Source organism: Myiozetetes cayanensis, unplaced genomic scaffold, assembly GCF_022539395.1.
Source record: "Myiozetetes cayanensis isolate MyiCay16 unplaced genomic scaffold, myiCay2020 scf15, whole genome shotgun sequence".
NCBI lineage: Eukaryota > Metazoa > Chordata > Aves > Passeriformes > Tyrannidae > Myiozetetes > Myiozetetes cayanensis.
Genome location: NW_026087159.1, coordinates 7,117,495 through 7,140,699, shown reverse-complemented (window position 1 = coordinate 7,140,699; position 23,205 = coordinate 7,117,495). Strand labels below are relative to the sequence as shown.

Here is a 23,205-nt window from a genome sequence, read left to right as displayed (position 1 = left end):
CACGGTCCCCGCTCCCCCTCACGGTCCCCGCTCCCCCTCACGGTCCCCGCTCCCTCACGGTCCCCCGCTCCCCTCACGGTCCCCGGCCCCGCCCCCGCCGCCGGCGGCCGTTGGCGGTTTGAAGGGCGCGCGCGCGCACAGGCCCCGCCCCGCGCGCGCCATGGCGGCGGCGCCCCGGCTCGGCCCATGACAGCGGGAACCCGCCGCCGCGGCCGTCGCCGTCCCTGCCGCCCCGGCAGTGTCCCGGGCCTCGGCTCTCGCCTTGCAGCGGCCTCCAGGACGCTGTCATGCAGGACCCTACCCCGGAGCGCGCCGAGGAGAGCCGGGCGGCGGCGGAGGGCGGCGGCGGCGGGGCCTCCTGGCTGCAGAAGGTGTTCGAGGAGGTGCGGGCCCTCGCAGCTGAGCGTGGCGCCCGCGGAGCCGCCGGCGGTGACGGTGGTGGCGGTGGAGCGGTACCTGGCGCAGGCCCCGCCGCCCCCGGCCGCGCCCCCGGCCCCTCAGTACTGGTACGACGTGACGCTCGCGGACGGCGCGCGCCGGCAGCGCTGCCACCTCGCGCCGCGCCTCAACGGGCTCGTGCAGCGCGCGCGCCTGCGGGCGGGCGCGCGCCTGCGCCTCACGCGCTGCTCGTACCGCTACGACGAGAAGCGGCTGAACCGCGGGTTCCTCTGCCTGGAGGGGCTGGAGCGGGCGGGCGGGCCCGGCGACACCGCCACGGCCACCGCCGCCGCGGGGACCCCGCCCGACGGCCCCCGCCCGCTCCAGCCCCTCCGCGGCGAGAACAGGCACTACCTGCCGCTCTGGAACAACGAGGATCCCTACGGAGACGTGTGGGTGCCCGACAGGCCCCCGGCGCAGGTGGATGTGGACGGTAAGAGGGGGAGGGCGGGGGTGCCCTCTCCTGGCGCACCCGCTGTGAGGAGGCAGCGGGGCTGGGGAGGGGTCTGCAGCGCAAGTCCTTTGAGGAGCTGGGGGGGTTTAGCCTGGAGAGGAGGAGGCTCAGGGGAGACCTTACTGCTCTCTAGAACTCCCTGACAAGAGGTTGTAGCCAGGTAGGAGTCGGGCTCTTGTCCCAGGCGATAGGACAAAGGGACATAGTCTTAAAGGGAGGTTCAGGTTGGACCTAAGGGAAAATTTGTTCACAGTAAGGGTGATGAGACATTGGAACGGGCTGCCCGGGAAGGTGGTGGAGTCACCATCCCTGGAGGTTTTTAAGGAGAGACTGGACGTGGTATTCAGTGCCGTGGTCTAGTTGACACTGCAGCGTTGGGTTATAGGTTGGACTCGATGATCTGAGAGGTCTTTTCCCACCTAATTGATTCTGTGGTGGCCTGTGCAGCAGGGCCGAGATCCCTGCTGACCCTCCAGTTGTGTGTGGCACTGCCAAAATGTGGCACTTGTATCACAGTTCACCTGCTCGTGTTACATTGGATAGTGGGGAAAATCTCCTCCCTGTGAGGGTGGTGGAATACTGGCACAAGTTGCCCAGAGTTGCCAGATTGTGGATGCTCCATCCCTGGGAGTGTTCAAAACCACGCTGAACTGGACTTGGAGCAACATCATCTAGTGAAAGGTGTCCCAGCCCATGGCTGGGAGATGATCCCTTCTAACCTAATCCATTCTGTAGCTCTGTGTAACTTTGAGAGTTTGGGTTTTTTTAAACTCTCTGAAACATTGACTGAAAACATATAGCTGTGGTGCTTGTGTCCAGTCTTCTGAGGTGTCAAAAACAACCAGTCCAGTAGTGGTCTCATGTCTGGTCTGTGGGACAGGGTGCTCAGACCCAGCAGCTGGCACCCAAAATGTGCTCAATGTTGAGGGGCTTGGGCCATTCCATGAAGCCTGGTGAGGAGGGAGGTACAAGCAGGACTTTTGCACAAGTGTGTGGTGCCTGTGTTGACTAATGCCTGTTTTTTGTAGTAGCTCTTCTGCTCATGTGACAACACTTCTGTGTCATTTTAAATGTGTCATCACTCTCTTTCAATGAAAAATACAAAGCAAAACTATTCTGTGTGCAGATGGCTCATAACAGGATTTAGTGGTGAATGGCGTCAACAGATGAGGCTTTTTAGATGTTAGAAACATTATGAAAATACACGTGACATCCTGGTCTGTGCACTTTGCTCCTGGAAACTTGAATGTTCAGTCATGAATGTTCTTTTTTGGTCTTTTCCCCCACCTCTCCTCCCCCCCTTGACCTTAGTCTCCAAGCTGACTAACCTTGGTCATCTGGAAATGACATGGAGAAGCAGAGTGCGCTTCCATCCACTCCTTGTGAGAATCCTGCACAAATCTAGACTAAGGTACTACGGGAAACCAGAGAAAGCAGTGGATATGCCTTATCAGGTAAAGAGGCATAAATACATTGGTTAACACTCAAACAAATAGGTCTAGGATATTTCAAAATAATTTATTAAGATTTATGTTGTAGCTGTTTTATATTGAAGAATATGAAAAATTTGTTGCTTAGACAAAAATGCTGAGCCGTTTCGAGTAGGAAATGCTGCATTTAGTGGTCATACGTACAAACTGGTGGATGTGTTTCACTTAATATAGTTCAGTTGAGCTTTCTATGAAGAAATACAGATATTTGGAGGTTTTAGTAGTTGACCAGCCTAAATGTTTCTGTTCTCTATGCTTTGAAAGTTAGTGTGTCTTGTCAAAAAAAAAAAAACAAAGGGCAATACATTTTAGAAACTTTTAGGTGACTTCCAGATAGATTATTTTATTGTAAAATTCTTAGTTACTTTCCTAATATATTTCAGATGAGGTTTTCTTTTCAGTGGATTGATATTTTTTAAATCGTTCTGAGACTGTTTAAAAATCTTTTTTAGTGCTCAGTGATCTACTCAGTTATGGATTCAGTGTTTGCCAGTTTAAAAAAAAAATGCAAAAAACTTTGTAATGAGAAAAACTTCAGTGAAAACACTTTGCAAAGTAAATTGTTCTCTGCACTATTTTTTTTGCTGGGAAATCAGACTTGTATAGTTTTTTGATCAGGAATGTTTAGTGAATGGCCCTGTAACTTGTCAGCTTCCAAAATACATTTTTCCTTCATGGATATTTAGAAATGTTACTCTAAATACAGCATTCTCTGTGATAAAGAAGAATCTTTTCCCTATTGTTTCATGTGGATCAGATTTCCCCAACCTCGTCCAAAAGCCATAGAGTGAAGTTGGTATCATCCTACCATTACTGAGCACTAGGAAGATAAGAGTTTGGGCTGAGGTAATTGTGGAAGAATTCTTTGTGGAAAGCGGGGATTTTTTTCCACTGTAGTATTCAAGTTCTGGAACATACTCTATATCCGTTATAATCATCAGAGAAATTGTTCACGAGTCAAGTAGCTGGTTCATTACCCAAAATAAACACATACCAGAATGATGATAAATAAAAGATGAATAAATATTATCTCTTTTTTCCCCTAGGCTTATTTTGAAGTTGCTGATGGTTCAGGCATGACGTCGATGGTTCTGTGGAGTTCACTGTGCCCTGAGTGGTATAACAGCATGAAGGTTGGCACAGTCCTCCTCCTCGAACAGTACGCGATCAAAGACAGTTACCCGTTCAAAACACAGCCAACACCCGGGGATTCACAGATGAAGAGATTTGCTACAATTGGTTAAGTATTACAGAAACCTGTTTTGACTGTGGAAATATAGTTCTTCATAGAAATAAAATAGAAAATTATCAATTGCTGAGACTAATATAGTTCCACCTCTGAAAGGTGTCTTAACATCCAGGTTCTTGTTGTTCCCTGTTTGTATTTGGGTCATGTCTACAAAGTTTACTGCCACAATTAGTTAAAACATTTATTTTAAAAATAAATAAATAAAAATCTCTGATATCAGCAAGTGGTATTATAAACACAAGTCTCTGGTACTGAATTTTAGTCGGATTTCTGCTTCCTGATTAATAATACACATACTGTTTGTGCACTGCTCACACCTTCTTCCAGGCCTTTGAAGCACATTATCACCTGATCTGACTTTAGATTTTAGTGTCTATTCCCAAGGTCTAGAGTATCTGCACAGCTCCACTGAATAAAAAGTTGCATTGATGACTGCTTTGTGCTGAAAGAGCATCGCCCTGGGAGCGTGTGTATGATGAATATTCTTTGGCTATGAAAAAGTATTTCCTTTCGTGCAGTTGTTTAGTGTGGCAGATACTCAAAGGAGCTACACTACAGAAGTACAAGTACTGCAGTATAACAGTAATAGCCTTTTCAACCCGGATTTGGTCAACTTTGGATTTTTTTCTCTCCTACTTCACCGAACATGAATTCCTTCCTTTTTTGTGCTTTTATGCTCAGAACAAAATGACAGCCAGCACTCAGAAAATTCAAATAACTTCCTTGAACCAAGCGAATATGCATGGTAGTGAAGGATGATGTATGTATAACCTACTAACAATGAGTTTCCTAATGCGCTTGCTACAGTGCACAAAACCAATATTTTCACTGCTAGAAGCAGTGTATTTTCTGCCTGAATGTATATTTGCATTAAAACAAGATCCTAATGTTTGAAGTATTTGTGATGAGTTGGCAGGAGAGAGAAATGTTTAGCCAAGAATGGAAGTTTGTCAGGGAAGGTGATGACAATTTGTGTTCAGATTAAACAAAATTTAATACCTCACTAAGTATCTCTGTATATGCCCAATATGAGGCAGTATTTCAGGTTTCAGTTCCACTGAATTGCTTTTCTTCTTACCTTTTTCATAATTTATTTCCAAGTTATAATTCCATCAAATCCCAACTTGCCAGTGTGCCCTTATGACCATTCACCTGTAAACACTGTACAGTGTACCTGGAGAGTTAACAAGTCCACAAGGGAAAGGGATTTCCAAACTAAGAGTGCTTGCAAGGCACTGAGGTTTTGGCATATCCCTACCCTGCTCTGGGGTGAGTTCTGCATTGCTTGCCTCTGTGTGCAGCTGCAGCATTGTATGATGTGCAGAGACGTGCTTTTGAGGACCTAAAACTTTTGGAGATTAAATAGTTGATACCACCACCTTGAATTCCTCTGCCAGGAAGCGTGTACATTTCACAGATCACTGAATTTGTGTGGAAGTGACAAAAGCCTGATCTTATCTCTGACTCATCACAGACTGTAGTCCTGAGTTGAGTATGTGACTCTCATCTAATCTCAAAATTAGGAAACAGTTGATAAGTAGTGCATGAGAAGGTTTTGGGTTGCGAAATTTTCTCTGAGGTATTATCTTAAAACACCATATTCAAATCCACGATTGTCCTCCAAAAATATTTCTATAAAGCAGCAGCCAAAAGAATATTCCTAAGTAGAGGGTCTGACTTCAAGTATAGCACTTTCCTAATTTTGCTCTACTAGTTTGAGGGGCCAGTTACAGTTATATAAACAATTGTATACGTTACTTACACTTATTTAATTATTTTTTGGGGTAAATTACTCAAACCCAAGCAACCAGATTAAATAATACGGAGAGAATGACTTCACCATCCAGAATACAGCAGGTGGTACTCTATGATCTTATAACAACAACAATAATAATAAAAACCTACCCCAAAAGAAACCAGGATAAAGTTTCTTGAGGATTCCAACTTTGTCTCACTGTTAAATTATTAATCAATTCCTGTGACTTAAGGTTTTCATCAAAATAAAATAAGGAATTTGGGTATAGAATTCAACAAAGCAATTTTATAATCTGAGTAATTTAAAGTTTCCAATTCCATATATGAGCTAACAAGTCCAGTCCAGTGAGATATTTTAACAGCAATTAATACCACGGTACTGATTAGATACAAAGTACTTTCTACACCGGCTCTATTGCCAAATGTCAGTAAGGTCTAAAATTGATGTGCAGACAATGAACTCAAACAGAACCAGCAGATGAGAACTTTCACAGCTGATGCCAGTACAAGTAATTATTAACATGATATAAATACACCATGGCCATGAAGGAAAACAAAAGGTCTTTTGTGTATTCTGTAGCACCTGTTGTTGTTATTGACGATGATGCTGATTTGTATTCATGCCTTAAATGTTACCTTTTTTTTCTTTGTCAGAAATTAGCCTTAATGTTCGAAATCCTCCTACTAAAATAAGCATTATTCCAGAAGAAATGGTTAAACCAGAGTGGGGATTACCTGAAGTTAAATATCGGTTTATCACAAGGTAAAACAGAATTTTGTTGGTTATCAAGCTGGAACTTAAATTACACTGCATTATAGTGAATGTTAATTGGAAATGTTTTTTGCAGAGTTTCTGAGAAAGCTTACCCACATATTTCTTCTGTTTTGGTTTTAGGTCAGAACTGGATGACTTACCACACAATTATTCCTGTGATGTTATTGGTCTTGTGACATTTGTCGGAAGGGCTGAACGAACCAGAAAAAGAGGTTTTTCTATGAATATGATTTTCAGAATTTATCAAATTATTTTTATATTTCTGAATAAATACTTATACATTTTTGTTAATATTTGTTTGTATAGAACACTTTGAAGACTTCTGGCTCTATCGTTGGGCACATGCCATTGATGGAACCTCAGACCATCCATTCATACTGGAATTATTTGCAACTTCTCAGCCAGATGTGTTTGAGCGTATTCACCCAAGTATTCATCTCTCTATAATACTAATAATTACTTGTAGTTGTTTTTCTAGTTCACTGCTAATTTCAAATTCTGAGCATAATTGCCACTGAATAAAAAAATGCCTCTGTTTGAGGTTTATCTCCTCAAAGAAGATAAATGACAGATAAAACTTAAAAAATGGTTTAAATATTTGAAAATCTTACCGTATTGCGATGTCAGTGTGAACAGTGAGGTGGATAGGTGGCGTTCACTTGATCTCATTAATTTCAGAAACTGAAGTGAAGCACCTAGTGCAACATCTCTTACGTCAGAGGCAATGAAAGACAGAAACTGGTCAAATCTGTTATTCCTTTTGTCCTGTAAATATATGGTGTTTTTATAGACAGGAATTATTTAAGAGGACTGAATGAAGGGAGAGGTGAAAGTAGAAAAGCTTAATTTGTTTGAATCAATATTTTTGTCCAAACAGCAGTCATCACCCAGCTGTGTTATTTATTGCCTCTGAGCTAAGAATAATAGATTTCAAACTGGGGAATCCTTAATTAAGGATTTTAAAAGAGCTTTACATTTTTCTTCTTGCCTTCTTTCTCTTCTCCTCCAAGCACTCATTCTTCCTTTAACACTGGTTGGTTGCTGTCATGTGCATTTTTTATATCATATGATGCAGGACCAGCTGCACAACCCTGTTAAGATTATGGCTGCATTCATCTTGAGTGTTCTGGGGGAATGACAAAGAATGACATTCCAGTGTTTAACTGAGATATTAACAAAAGAGTGAGTTTGTACTCTATTTAGAAGTTTTGCAGTGACCTGTCATGATTTCTCGTGATTTTATGCTTTTTGTCTTTAAGAAACACAGCCATCTTAATACCCATATTTGTGCTATTTGTTCCTTTGATATCCTACCTGATGAAAGTGTCTTATTTTTAGTCCTAATGGGTATGCTGAAATTAAATTGAATATTTAATTACATCTCCATATTATAACTTATAACGGAGACTCAAAACATACTGAAGCATTTGTAGGATCAAAAACTAAATTGTCTTGTTTAGACCACTTAATAAAATTATTACAGTGTGCGTCAGTCTTCACATTCTAAAATCAATGAGCTATTGGGAAAAGAAATGAAGGTGTTTTTTTCCTCCAGTGACATACTTGGTGTGCACACAGATGAGAGTAGTCCGGGACCTCACTGAGAATCCTTCCAGCACAATTTACCTCACGACTTCAAATGAAAGTCAAATATTCATTACAGGTAACTTAAATGAGTTCTGGTTTTATGTAGTTCTCATCTTATTTCTTTGGAAAGGGTGTTTTTTCATTAAAATAAAAAAAGGGTATAGGTGTCCTAAATTGTGTCTTTGCTTTTGAATCTGGAGGCAGATTTTTGCGGTGTTGCAGATGAGTGATGTCCTGGCAGAATTGCAAGGCAGTATAAGGTGCAGTAGGAGTATCTGTCCTGGTTTTGTTATCAGTCACCCAGTCTGAATCCTTTTACTGACAAGTAGGAATAGAGAATAATAAGTGCGTAAAAGAATACCTGATCATAGGTTCTGTACACTTGGTCTTTTTCTTAACAGGCTGGATAGGGTTTGTTTTGTGCTTAATTGCAAAATAAACTAGTTGTTTTGTTCATAGATTTCTAATGATTTAATTTACTTCTAAATAAAGGTTTGAGAAGTTGGATTTTTTCCTTTGCTTTCCTTCAGTATAATTTGTGCTTAATTTCCAGTTAAATACTTAAGCCTTTCTCCCACCCTAGCTTTAGTTCATTTTATATCTGTAGGTGTCCTACATGAGGGCTACAGCTGGAGAGAGCATACCACTGCATAAGATCTATTTTAATTAACAGGCTGGATGTAGACCTGTTCAGATTACAATTTACTTGATAAAACTGGTATTTAATCCATACCTTAGTTTTAAACCAGCCAACAGTGAATACATACTTTGCCAGTTACCTGTCAGTAACAGTCTTTGCTGAACATTACAGAGACTTACCTGCTCTTTCCTGCTAATAAAACAATTTCTGATCATTTTGTTGTTTTGTGTGCTCCTGTGAGAAAATATTCTAGTCGCTTTTTTGCTAGTTGTTTTATTTTGTTCCGTTACTTCATATTTATTTGATTTTCAGTGTCAAATGCAAGTGTAGTTAAGGAATTCAAGATACTCATTTTGATAAAACACTGTTGACTGGTGCAAAGACATCTTTTGTACTCTCTAGTCAAAGTTTCTTGATTTGGTTTTGATACCTGATTATGTTTCTTTTAAAAGGGTGGCACAAGGGCCAGCCATACACCAAGGACACCAAAGTGAAAAACTTCATTCAGTGGATGAAATCGCAAAGTGAAGTTGATCAAATAAAGAAGACTGTCATTGGTGGCTATTACCCTTTTCCACGACCTCCAGATAACTTCTCAGACTATTGTAAAAGCAATAAAGGTATCGTGCATCAAATATCTCTTAAGATTTGTGGCCTTTTTAGTTCAGTCTTACTCCAAGAAAAACTCCCTTACGTGACTAAATGTTTCATGACTTAAATCCTCATCTTACAAAAAGTATCACAGCACTATTAGCTCAGGAGAAGTGTAGGAGTTTACATGAGCTACAGATACGCCCAGAAGTTTTACTCTGAATATTCTGCTAAATCAGTATTAAATATAGTTATTCTGGAGGAAACAGTGAATTAGGAACTTCACCTGAAACATGAATTGTGATATGTGGTAATGCATACTAATGGATTCACATGAGCTAAAAAGGTTTATTGTTTAAATTTTTTCCCATATGATGTGGACAACAAAAAGATTTAAAATTCTTCAAAAACATAAGTTTAAATCAATTTAATATTTACTAACAAATTAACTTGTTTTTATTTTTTAACTTGCATTCAGAGATTTTGGTATTGTGTTTCTTTGAAACTTGCTTGTGGAAATTCCTTTTTTGCAGTTGAATCAGTTTTGAAGCCCATCAGTGAAACAGGGAAAGAGATTGAAGACTTGCACTACAGAGAACACAAGCGCATTGCTATTCAGGGAATAATCAGTGCCATAAGATACATCAGCTATAGCAACACAGCGGAAGAAGTTTCAGGAATGGAACTTGTTCAGGTACAGTGTGTGAGAGTTAATGCTATAAGCACTTGAGCAGCTGTGATTGTAATTAGAATGGAGAATTTTGCATTTGAGCTCAGAACTTGGTTACAGTGTCTCTTGATTAACTTAATTTGTGTTTTGAGAGCAGAATTTTAAAAAGCGATGATTCAGTGCTTTTCTGAAAGTATTCTGGCAGTCCTTTGTAAAACTTTTAAGTTTAGACATTGCTAGTTTGACTGAATAACCTAATGTAAAGTAGTGCATGGGACAGACAACTACTCCAATACTCTCACTGTTACTTCCAAGACAGAATTTATCATAAAAATATGATTCGAAGATAATTTTTGCTAGGTAAAAGGTGACTTACAGAAAGTAGCGTAAATTGTCCTGTTCTTTTGAAAGTTACTTTGAAACTGCAGGTTTTTGTGTTGAAAGCAATAGCTTTAAGTGCATTGAAAATCTTAAACAATTAACTGTTGTTGCAGAAAGACACTTCTCAGTCTCTTGAAAGTTCTACAGTTTCCAAAGAAGACTCTGTTGAGAGGGGAAAAAATACCAGCCTTCAAAATGAAGAAGTTAAGTCTTTTCTGGGTCCACATTGCTCCCCTGGGGAACAACATCAGCACCAAGCTCTGCTGCCAAAGGAGAGTTCAGTGAAGAGAAAGATACGCAGATTAAATAGAGATGCAGAACAGTAAGCTCTCTCCATAAATACGTAGTGGATCATCTGAAAAGTCTTTACAGAAATTAGCTTGGAGCCCTGGCCACAGCAAATATATAAGAAAGCTTTAACAGCATACATAGTTTAATCTTTAAAATGGAGTTATGTACTTTTCCTGGCATCAGTTGATGACAATTATACTCTTTGTGCTAATGAGGGATTGATTAAATCAGGTTTACAGTGCTTGCTTCTGATTAATATTATACTATTTTATTGTTAAGCTCAGATTTGAAATAAAAGTAGTTAATACTTGAACCATACGTAGTTTAGTAACATAGTTGTGGAACAAACAGTAGTCAGTGGTGTGAGGAAATAAGATTTCTTCACTGAAAATGCAGAATTTCAAACATACCTTCTTTTTTCTTTGTGGGAAATGGGATGTGCTGCTTGTAGCTATAACTTGATGTAAGAAGGGCAAGTAGATGCTGGTCATGTTTTGAATCTAAAGGCTCAAAATAACTTGTAGTACCATGGCTCTGCTTCTTCTGGGATTTCATCCAGTTGTATCCCATCTAGTCAGACATAGACAAAGGATATCAGTCCAGTATAAGGAAATGGAATAAGACAGTTTGTGTGATACAACTATATTAGATTCAAGAGTAAAATAACTCTTGTGTAAGATTGCCCTTTGTTGCAATGTTTGTGTAGAATCTAGCGTAGCCATACTTCCTATTGAAAGCCTGGTGTTATACTGACAGATGGAATGTTGCAAAAGTCAGGCCAGTCACATCTATTTTTTTCTGCAGTGGATTTCTCATGTTGTAAAGGATATATTTTTATTCTTGACTTTCCACATCTGTAAGTCATAATGTGTGGATAGGTTGGGTATTTAAAATACGTTGAGGGAAAATGAGATGAAATATAATTGGGATCTAATCAAAATTTAGGATTAAGAAAACCCTAGTGAATAGAAGTTCTGTCTTGGCAGTGTTACAGCAAACTTGTCAGTGGATTCTGTTCCGTATGAAAAATTCCAGCATTTGAGTGTCTTAGTTTAGTTCTGCCTGAAAGGAAAACATGAATGTTCTTTGCTTCGTGTCTTTCCATTTAAATAAATGCTGTACAATAATGGTGAATTTCCTACCTTAAGGGGAAGTACATCTGTTACTCCTGTATCATCTTGCCCCTATTTCACACGGTCTGCGAGAAGAAAACTTGGGTAAGTCATGTGAAGTTAATTATGTTGAATAACTGCAATATTGAAACAAAGATACTTGAAGTGAAAATTTTACAGGTCGGGAATCAGTGTGGAAGTGAAATGAAAGAACAAATCAGGGTAGAGTTTAATAATAATTTTCTGTTTACTCCTCTGCACTGATTCTACGTCAAATATATTGGACTGTTGTGAAACATAATTTTGAGTGTGTTATTACAGTTGTTTATATTGTTACTAGTGCTACTAAGGGAATATATAGTAACAGAGGTCCATCATAGTGTACTATATGTAGTTTTTGTTTCAGAGGTATTACAGTTTAAGTGAGGAAGTCAGAAGTAGGAGGAAGGGATGCTTAATTAGCAAACAGTGAAAATGTAATAGCATTAATGGATTTGCTAGTGGTGGCTGAGTTATACATTCATTATCCTTGATGCTACAGAGGGGTAAGTATAGTTGTCCACTTGGCTTCTTCCATTCCCCAACACTCAGTTGTTACTGAACTCAGTTTGGATCCAGAGAAGGTGGGGTATTTTGAAGTTCAGGTAGGAAATTCAAATCCAAGCCCTGACAAGTCTAGAACTATTATTAAGAAAACTGAATGAGTGTTTTTATTTTTTGCTAGTCTGGGGTAAAAAGTTAGTTTTCTTTTTGCATTTTGTTTAAGGGTCATAAATTCTTGTAATTTGTTCCAAACACAGTCTGGGCAAATTGAGTGTTTGAACTCTTTGGTGTCATAACTTAAGATGTTTGTGTATTTTGACAGTGGTGATTTGGATGTGTGTCATGAGTACATTTACAGCTCAGTTGCCTTTTTTGTTTACTTTTTAGCATCTCTTCCTTCCCCCTAAAACAAAAGAGTGCTAGGGATAGAGCAACAGTGCTAATGAGGGAGTTGATGAAAAGTTGTTGACTGTTCTGCCAGTATTACCCCCCTACAAAACATGCCCCTTTTCTTGGGAGCTAATTTTCAGAAGTTTTCCTGTGGAGTAAATTAGTCTCTTTTGAGCCCCATGTGTCTATTATTTCCTGGTTCTCTTGGTAGAAACTGCATTTTGTAGGGGAAATGGTTGCCTGTCTTTGAAGCTGGTTGATTAACAGCATCACCTGGCTTTAGGGTCACATCTCTGCAGATGGTGCAGAATTTTGCAGGGACTTGTGGCACAAATCCATAGGAAAATGAGGAGGTGTTTCTTGACTGTGAAGAATCCTGTTTTCTTTTGCTTGCTGAGGAATGTTTCCTTTTTTCTTGGGGGCGGAGGGTGGGAAGAATGTTTTCTCCCCATTTCTTGTAGGTGAAGCAGAAAGTTAAGGCATGTTTACTTTGTTCTCTGCTTTTCTCAATCTGCTACTCTCCTTGCTACCTGTGTGTCCTCTCTGTGCCATTAATGCTAGAACCCCAGCTAAAGGAGGAGAAAGTCTGTGTTGGATTATGGAAAGCTGTTTCACTCTATATAATTGAAAGGTAACTTGTGTATTTCTGTAACTAACTATGAAGTTGTGCTGAATTCTCCAAATTGCAAAAGAAAAATAGAAAGTTAGCTGACTTACCTTAAAATTGCATTGTTTTCTGTTCTGTTGCTTAGATGCATCAGAATGTAAGTTCTCACTGAAATATTTCAATATGCTAATGAAAAAACCACATTAGTTTTAATAAACTTCACATATTGCACAGAATGTTCTGAGTTGGAAGGGACCCACAAGGATCAAGTCCAACAGTAGAGATACATTTTTAAGTACATATTTTAGCTTAGACTATTTTGCATCAATGTTTTCTGTGTTTTATTTTCAGCATGTGGTTCCATTTTTAATTTCTTTTTTAAGCAGTAAAAACTTGAGGTTTTTTTATTGACAGCCTCAGTTCCTGCATTTCTTTGGTAACTTACCTGATTATTAAGCGTTGCAGAAAGAACAAGCAAACTGGTTAATTTAATATTTTTGCTGATATTTATAGCCTTGCTAGTAAAGGTCTTCCACATAAGGGTACTTTTAAGCATTTAATATACGCCAAAGAAGTTTAATTTATAGTAAATGAAGCAGTTGTGAATGGGAAAAGATTGGGAATTTCAGAAAGGCTTTTTATGTGGAAGTGAAAAAGAAACACATTAGTTTTTCATAGCATTTTAATGTTCGTAAGTTTGGCATGTTACCATGGAGTTGCTGGTGCACTGCCTGCTCCCACTGCACACTGCTTGAAAGTAAGTTGTTTGATTGCCTCTGTGCTTGCAGTTTCACTTCTGAATGTTTAATATAACCTAAACCCTTTTCTCCCTTTTCCTCCCCTCTAATGAGAGCTAAGGGATGGAAATTTTATAATATGGGGAAATCCAGCTTGAAGTTTGCATGACTGAAAGTTTCCTAGAATGTGATGTTTCCTTTGGAGCCCTTTTTCACATAAACTAGAAATTGGTAGATACCAATAATCAGTTTGTGTAGACTTGTGAAGTTATCATAGAGAGCTGTTTGGTTTCTCTGATACTGTGATAAACGTGTGTTTACCATAACGGTGTCAGGACCGTTAAGTTGATTTCAAACCAGTCTATAAAACAAGTTTTACCTGTCATATCAGTGAGTGGGGTGTTTTGTTGTTTTGAGGCACTTCAGTTCCTTGCACTGTTTTGAGCATAGCTTCAATATCCAACAATTTTCTTTCTTAATTTTATCACAGTCCCAGTGCTTAGGAAATATGTGTAAAGCATGAGACATGCTTATTTCCCCAATATTTTCTAAAAGTATTGATCTGCCATCTGTTTTGATTGACATTATTTTCATTGACAATACTTTAAAGTAAAATGACTGAAAAGGTGAACACCAGTGTCTAGAAATACTCTATAATGGCCTTTTTTTTGCAAGTGGGTATCTGTAAAAAGGTGGGCCTGCAAAATGCAGGCTGGGAACAGCAAATGTGGCATGGCACAAGTTCTCCTAAAGATGGTGTGGGCGAAATAGGATGTGGGAGTACAACAGCCAAAGCATCTTGCAGTAAATGGAAGGATTTGGCTTATGTCAGGTGCCTTGCAGAGGTACTGGCTGGCAAATAAGCAAATAGACTGTATGTATACACCTGTAGGTTTCTCTTACAAACCTAGCTCAAGTTAGGCTGTGCTCTTATCCAGCACAAAGCAGTCCTGTAGGAATAACATGTCAGGCAGATAGGAGAAATCATCCCAGCTACAGATCTGAGAAAAAAGCAGGGAAAAATCATTACAGTATTTTCATATTATTCAGAGGCTTTACTAGCTCTAAAGTAGAGCCTATTCACTTCCAAAACTAGACAATCTTAAAAGGAAAAAAACATTTCCATAATATCCACTCATCAGCAGTATGACTTGGTTTAATCCTCTGCTTTAATGAAGAGGAAAGTTGGGGCACATGTCTGTCTTGACATACTCGTTTCTGAGCAAGCCTTTCCTAACATTGTGCTGGGGTTTTCCTGTCTCTTGTTGAGAAGTCCAAATCTCGAAAGTGAAAATTAATTTTGTGGGCAGTAATTGCATAGTTTGTGCTGCTTAAGTGAGGATTCTTCTGTGCCTAGAGAGAAGATGGAGATCACAAGAAGGTCACTTCAGTGATGGTATCTATGATAGTGCATTTCATAAAATGTACTTCTGTACTCAAAACCCACAGTGTATTTCCTTTTGTCTTTTCACTAGATATTATTTCAGATAATTCTATATGTTAAGAAACATTGACATGAAATTTTCAAGATCTATTCTAGTATGAAATAGGAGAAATTGAAATAAACCCTGTAAAACCTTATATTAAATACAGAATGTGCCACTAAACAGCATGTTCATCACTGATGCCTTTTTTACGGCCTGTATATTTGCAGAGTATTGTGGCAAATTGTTGCAAATTCCCTGTGTATTTGCAGTTAGAATCTTTCATTAGTAACTAGTTTGGCAGTCTAGAATTTTAATGGTACCTTAATGAAGTCTTACCCATGTTGCAGTTGTTTGTGATGCAAGATAGTCAAGATAGTCCTTTTCCTAAGTTTGTTCAGATGGCCTGGTGAGTTTTAATATACTGAGGAATGGATCAATGAAGAAAGGAATAAATGGGCCTAAGAGCTTATTTTACCATGTTTAGTTGCAAAGTATCTGATGAATTTTTCTCCTTCCTAATATCTTAGGTAGTTCATTAGAGATTGGTAAAGAATAGTTTCTTACCATTAATTCAAAACTTTATATAGTTAAAGAAAAGAAAGTATAACAAAAATCTGGTTTGCTTCATTGATCTGGTTTTTGTAACAGGGTAGTGTGTCCACAGGAAAGTATCATTTTGGATTCTGGAGTGATGACATGGGTGACATTTGTGCTTTGGTTTTGAGTGCTGCAGGGTGATGGTATGAAAGCAGCACTTGGTGCACTGTTTTTTAGCATCAGGTTCCCTGCGATGTTGAGCCGTGTCAGACGTGGTATTTCCTGCAGGTACCCGGGAGAGGGCAGCAGACACCGGGCTTTGAGTGTAAAATCCTTCCCCATCAGCTTCCCAAAGCCCGGGAATCCTGCGGGGCTTGTCCTGGCTCTGCAAAGCCGATTTCCTGAGCAGAGTAGGTCTCGTTACGTCAAGCTGCTGTATTTAAACTCTTATGATATGAAACCAGGTACTAGCGCTCATTCATTCAAGCTTGTATCCTTTATCGCTAGAAATCTGTCCAGGTTTGAACTTTTGCCTGCATTGTGTTTGAGGTTAAATAGGTTTGTTTGTTTGTTTTTTTAAATATATATACACACACATATATATGTATAGACACTATAACTTTTTTTTTTTTAGGTTGGATGAATATCAACATGGAGATGTGCAAGATAAAAATGGACAGGCTGTATCAGCCAGTGTGCAGCACTGCACAGGTATGTTGCAAATAGTTGTTATATTCACTTTAGACTAATACAAGATTTGGGGAGTAATAAGAATAATGTTTGATTTAAGGATTTTTTTTTTAACAGTATTTTTTTCTTTCTCTGAAATTGAAAAATAAACTCATGTTCCATGCAGTTAGTTTCTTGCTATTTTTGGTAGAAGAAAGAAGAACAGTTTGCAGTCTGTGCTGTAAGATAATCTCTTTTCCAATGTAAATAATTCTGTGATTCACTTGTACCCATTTTAAACCTGTTTTTATGGTTTCTGGCTGTTCATTGAACAAGTTTGAGTACTCTCCAGAAACAAGCCATGATGATGCTCTTCGTATGGTGAAATAAGTCTTTTTACTACAAGTCTGGCCTCTGAGGTTACCCATTTACTGACATTCCAACTCTAGTTTAATTCCTTCTTCCATGTCTTCATAATTGAAATGTTCTAACGGAAATTATTTCTCAGCTAGCAGAGAAGTGATACAATTATGTAAGCAACTAAATATTTTCTGTGCTTTTAACAGACCAAGAAGGAATGAGTGATATACCTGAAACTGAAGATACTGGAAGAACTTGTGATTCCTGGCAGAGTGACCTGTGGACACAAGTGAAAGACAAGTTAATGAAGTATTTCCATCACAGCAAGATTTTCCCTGAAAGTATCCCACGTAAATTTGATTATAAGTACAAAGACTTACTTATGCAGCAGTACAACCTTCATGCAGCGGTGCACCAGCCTAAACACACCACAGCAGACAAAAGCATCGATGAGTTTAAAAGTGCCAGTGGCCTTGGGTATTATGAAGTGACAGTTCTGGGTAAGTAGCTTGTCTTGTAGAAAAGGTTCAGCAAGAGCAGTATATGAGTTCGTCAGATACTCTTCATTTGTTAAAATACAAACAGGTGAGTTGATGTGTATCTGTTTGCTACCGTTATTGTGGGTTATTAATTTGTTTGATTTTGTCTTTCCATTAAAAGGAGAGGGAAATTGCCTTGTTTAATGTTGCTTATGTTAAGTTCCCATAATTTAAAAGTTTCCATTATTTGCTAATGAAGATTTGGAGAGAAGGTGTTTGAATATTTACAGTCATTAGAATCCTGAGACTGGCAATTTGATATTCAAGATGAAAGCAGCTCTGTACTGCACACTGCATAGATACACTGGTTGCAAAGTTAATTTCTCTGCCCTTGCAGGTAGAGTTAAAAGGAGAATGAAATGGCTTCTAACATCGTTTTAATATTTTCTGAGCTAACAGCATTGTTAGCTATAAACTATAGTCTAACATCATAACAACTTGAATATGATTGTGTATAATAGAAACATATTTTAGGTGTTATTAATTAATGGACAAAGAACATGTAAATAAAAATCAGTGCAATAGTGTGTTTAAAAAAAAAATTAAATGGTGCATGAAGTTGCTAATGGGCGGAACATGAAGTTCTCTGCTAACTGAAATATTTTTCTTCACCAGGTATAAATCACGATGTAGCAATAGATGTGGCATTTCTCCCACTTTGTTGTCCTGAAGATCCCCACTTATTTCAACTGGAAGACATTCAAAATGACACATTATTGTCTTGTATGAGCTCCATCTCTGCTTATCAGCAGAAGACCACTAGCAATGGAAGGCCTTGTGACATGTTTTCTCTTTCAGGTAAGACTGGCTTTCACTGGCATTATTCATTTATCGTTTCTTGTTTTATTTTTCAGTGCAAGAGGTAATTCTCTGTAGAAATCTCTGGTGTAGGTCAGACAATGCTCACCTCTTCAGTGAAAGAGACTTGAATTCTGTCACCACCTTTAGTAAATAGATATAACTCTGAACTGTCAGGGCAGTTTTTACTGGAGCTGTTGTCATACTCTGAAGACAGTATTTTAAGACCCAAACCACAAACTCCTAAGTGAGCTAGGTAGTGTTGGCAGTTATTTATTGATGCAAAGTTATACTGGTATAGATGGAAGTCAGTGTGTGCTTTGAAATAAAATGTTGTAACTGTCAATCAGTCAATCTATTAAGTGATGACACTTTGAACAGCTGCTTTAACACAACCTGCAGTGCCTATGTGCTGAAGTATTTGCCTGCTATTGAATTACTTCAGATTATGCTTCTAATTACTAGCACATAATGACAAATATGATGAGCATTACTGGTATCATACTGCAAAGTGCTAGATAAACATTGTGTTTTCCTGCATGGTTATATAGAATATACAGACCTGATTTAATTTAAATACATCAATACTTTCCCTTCAATAATACTATGAAATCTGAGATCACTAGTGGTTAAGTAATCCATGTATCAGCTTTTCCATATCTAATTCTGATGCTATCATTTCTACTTATTGAATTTGCTAATAAAATTTTTCACTGAAAGAAGATTGAACATATACACATTACTGTATGGAAAACAATATAAATTCAGTATACCTCTTTACTGTATACACAGTATACAGTAAATACCTTTTAAAAACACCTTTTCTTAACTTCTAGATGAAATTGTAAATGCAGCAAAGGATCTCGATGGCAAACATGTTGTCTGCATCTTGGATATCTGTCACTTGGGTGATGACAAGGTGGAAGTCTTTCTGAGCAAAATCTACAAGACAGAGGAACCAGGTGTGCTGGATCCAGTATAATTTAATAACTTATTTTTCAAATTTATATTGTTTAGAAGGAGGGAAATAAATAAAATTTCTATAACTTGAACGCACCCCATACACATTGCACTTTTCTAGAACTAGCAGACACAAACATGAAATCATGATTCTTGGGGCAGTTGTAATGTTCATCCATGTAACTGGGGAGGACGAGTGTTGCCTTTATTTTTCAGTCTTGAAACATGGTGCCTTTTAGTACCGTAATCCAAAAAAACACTTTGCTCATTTTGCCTTAGTGAGGGCAGCTCCTTTGTTTTTATATGTCTGCTTTTGTACATACAGTGTTTGGGTAGTGAGTATAGCACCCAAACACTTTTAACATATTTTATTCATTAATAAAAAAGTAATTAAATATTTGTTAAAACAGAATTTTTTATTGGAACTTGCTTCTAGCTTGGCAAGAGAAAAAAACTGTCTTTAAGGAGTGGTAAACATGGCAAGATGCACAGTTTGTTACACCACTTGTAGCTGTATTCTGAGTACATGAAGGAGTTCAGCACCTACAAGAAGCTGCTGCTTCCACAAGAGCAAGAGACTGTAAAATTCTTTTTTGCCTGTGTACTCAGTAGCAGCTGGCTCCTGCTGAGTTCAGAATCAAGTAGCACTTCTTCCTCCCATGTTAAACAAACAGCCTCGGATCTCATCCAGAACTGGAAATTATTCTCAAGCAGGAGTTTATTGGAAGTTGACTACTTGTCCATCTGAAATGCTGGTCTCATTGAATTCTTTGAGAGGAAATAATTGCATTATGGAGGCTTGCCAATTCAGTTGTACCATTATTGAGTTAATTTATAGGAACAGACAAATGCTTTTGTGGAAAACTTCTAGGAATATTTCAGCAGCCTGTTGGTGATTGGGGATTATCTCTGTCAACTAACTAGTAGCTCACTTGTCTGCCCTGAGGACAGTGGACTTTGCCCTCAAGTCCATGCCCTATCTTCAGTTAATGGTCCTTTGAAGGAGACCCATAACTTATTATGTTATATAAAAGTTCACAGGCAACTTCAAATTAAAAAAAAATTAAAAAAGAAAAATTATTCTGTCTTTCTAGTATAGTTTACAGTTTAAAAATGTATTAAGGAGAATAGGGACTAAAACTTAATTAAATGTGACTATGTATTGTATGTATCTATTTTGTATGGACCCTTAGTATTAGCTCTAGAGCAATGTTTGTCAACTCATACCTTTCAGAGTACCTACAAAAGGCAAAATGAAAACATACCAACCCTAGAAGAGTGGGGTGTTGCTTGCAGTGTTATTTGTGTAATTGTGTTGCTGATGGGTATGTGAAGGTGAGAGACAATTGCTCTAGAGATGCACCAGCACTTCATGTTCCAAACTGAGCCAATGCTGACTGTGTCAGCCAGTGTTTTTTTATTTAGATATACTTCAGGTCGAAGTCTAATTTTAATGAAACCATTATTTCCCAAAGCAATTTAAAGTAATTACCCTTGTACAAAAGGACTGGTGTGGCTAATGCTGTCACAGAGCCACCCTGCTGAGTTGTTCCAGCCACCTCCATCCATCCCATGCCATAAAAATGCAGCAAAGGCTGTTTGTGGCATTGCACTGTTTAGTACACTTGTAATACATAGCATTAATCACTTCACCCTCTACGTTAGGACTTCCTAACTCTAAAAGAATATCAGAATGATGTGGAATATAGACAATGTACTTAAAATGTTAAAGGATATAATTTTACTTTACACAAGAGTTTGAAAAGCTGTGAAGGAGAGATGTTTACTCTTGCAGAATGGAGTGCCAGTGTTAGAAGCACAGGCTGTGTAGCTGGAGAATATCCAATGCCTGTAGTAGACTTGTAATTTTACTACACTCTGGATCAATCGACAGAGGCACCATCAAAGTAACACTGAACTTAATCCCTCAGGTTCAGTTGAAGTGCTGCAGTGTTACTGTGTGGTTCCACTCTGCCTGTCTCCCTCCTAGTTTTGCCATGTTAAGCCAAGATGCAGAATCTTTACTCCTGCAAAATGTCACAGGGACCGCTTTTCTTGCTGCTGTGTATTGCCACTGCTGAGGGTAAAATACTATGGAAGCACATTCCTTAACTGCAGAATTTGTACCCGACCAAAGAACTGTACTCTAAAACCTTACATTTGCATGTTTCTTATGTTTTCAGCATTAATTGCAGAGGCAGGCAGACTGTGTGTAGCTAATGGTACTTTTGAGTGTATAAAAGTTGCTAAGTCATAGATTGTGTAAAGAGAAGATGAATTTTGAATTAATGTGATGTAGAACTAGTGCAACACTGCGAAGTAAAGAATATAAATAAATTAATATATGTAAACATCTTTGATTGTTTCCATTTCTTTCTGTTTTCTTTTTGCTTCTTGAAAGTTGTTTCACTTTTCCAAGAATCTTCTCCACAGTCATGTCAAAATACGTGCCACCAGTTGCAGCTTCTCAGGGTTTTCAACACTGTGCAGTGTGACTTCTACAGAAAAACTTCTAAGTTCCTTCTAAGAAAAAAGGTGGTGAACTATTTAGGAGTGACATTGAACCACCTCTGAGAGCACTCTTGGCAGGGGAAAGCTGCCTGTTGGAAATGGGTTGAGGAGCCCACTAGCAGGGCTCTGCCTCCCCTCAGCCCCACCACACACTGGTACCATGTTTGGTAGAGAAATGAGGACAAAGGAAAAGCCTGGCCAGGCAGTTAACAGTCGAGCCTGTTCTGTCTGTGTTGTAATCTGTGGTCACTATCTCGATGAGTGCTGATGACTTTCATCTGCCCCAAGCCATGCCCTTTCTCTGCCCTCCAGCCCTCACCCCACTGGGAATGGGGCCCTGAACCGAGGCTTGTGACATGGCTGAGGGCATGAAGGTAACAGGCTAAACCATTGATTAACAGGGGGCAAAAAAGCCTGGAAGACAGTCCTTGGATACCCTGCAGGCTAAAGGAAGCCAAAGTGCAGGCTCAAGACCAGACAGGAAAGATCAGAACAAGCTCCAGTGAACCTTTTTCCAGTTAATTTTTTCTTGGTTTAGCCTTTTTTAAAGGGATTATCTATAAGCAGAGCAAATTATCAAGTAAATACATTCAAACAGGTTGGAGAACAGTCAGCTGAACTGGATGTCTTCAGGTGGACAAGTCCTTATTAACCTTGCAGCATGTAACGATCTAAACGGTGCAACCTGAAATGTGGGCAGTGTTCTTTGAGGTCTGTAGAAAACAGGAGAAGTCTTTAAAAACTGAAGGACAAACATCATGTGTCCTCAGAAAGGAAGCATCCAAGGAATTATTGGTCCATTTGCCCAGCTTTTCTCCCTAGAGTAACTGGACCAAAGTAAACAATTTTTTTTTTTAATCCCTTCCTTGGGTTTTTACCAACCATTAAGAACAGCTTGTACTAAACAAGTCCAGTTTCCCTTTTTGATAGGCCTAACATATGAGGCAACATCCTTCTAATCAGCTTGAGGAAATGCAAATTAATCACTGAGATGCATATGCAGCTATCTGAAAAAAAAGCCTTAAAAGAGCACTTGACCACCCAGCAGGACAGCAAATGCTACTCCTTTGCGTGAATGTGTCAGGTTAGCAGCTTTATTCAGCATCTTAAACAATTTGCTCATCTGAAAAAAGACCCTCTGTGGATTATACCCAAGGAGGAATGGTTAGAGGGAAGTTCAAAAACACAATTGAAGTATAAAAAATTGCAGCAGTTTTCCAAATGGCAGAGCAACACAAAAATGCAATCCAATAAAATTGTCAAAAGCATTCCTCTTAGGCAGGAGAAAGTAATTTTGCAGTAAGGAGTAGCTGACAGGGCAGCAGTGTTACTAAAAAGATCAGAAATCACAGAAAGCCACAAACTGTGAGGAGCAGCTATTCAAGCAGCAGTTGCCACAGAAAGTAGCAGCTACTAGTTCTGGATGAAGTTGGGGAAAGAGGAACGAGAGACAAACAAGGTAATTGTTCTGCTGGTTTGGGGATGATGCAGTCTGGCTTAGCAACACTCTCATCTCTACACAGCAGGAGGGGCCCTGATAAATCTTCCTTCCCTACCTAAGCTTTAATAAACAGATGATCAATACTATTTTACATACAGCTCATAAACAAAAGAATTGATATTACACACATAACAAAATGACCAAGTGTTTCCAAGTATTTGGAAACAGGGTTTGTGCTCCAAACCAAGCTCAC

The 23,205-nt window shown here is 39.0% G+C and overlaps 1 protein-coding gene across 1 annotated transcript; it reads left to right on the top strand.

Moving 5' to 3' along the window:
• The first annotated feature begins 214 nt into the window (after window positions 1-214).
• Window positions 215-21,355, top strand: RADX (RPA1 related single stranded DNA binding protein, X-linked). The gene is given in 16 exon segments (XM_050310238.1): window positions 215-391; window positions 393-871; window positions 2,204-2,346; window positions 3,429-3,621; window positions 6,041-6,149; window positions 6,282-6,373; window positions 6,468-6,590; window positions 7,717-7,824; window positions 8,841-9,008; window positions 9,513-9,673; window positions 10,144-10,352; window positions 11,470-11,538; window positions 16,309-16,385; window positions 16,910-17,203; window positions 17,858-18,040; window positions 18,877-21,355. Coding segments are annotated over 16 exon segments (2,658 nt in total). The 5' UTR covers window positions 215-287; the 3' UTR covers window positions 19,023-21,355.
• The last annotated feature ends 1,850 nt before the right edge of the window (window positions 21,356-23,205 follow it).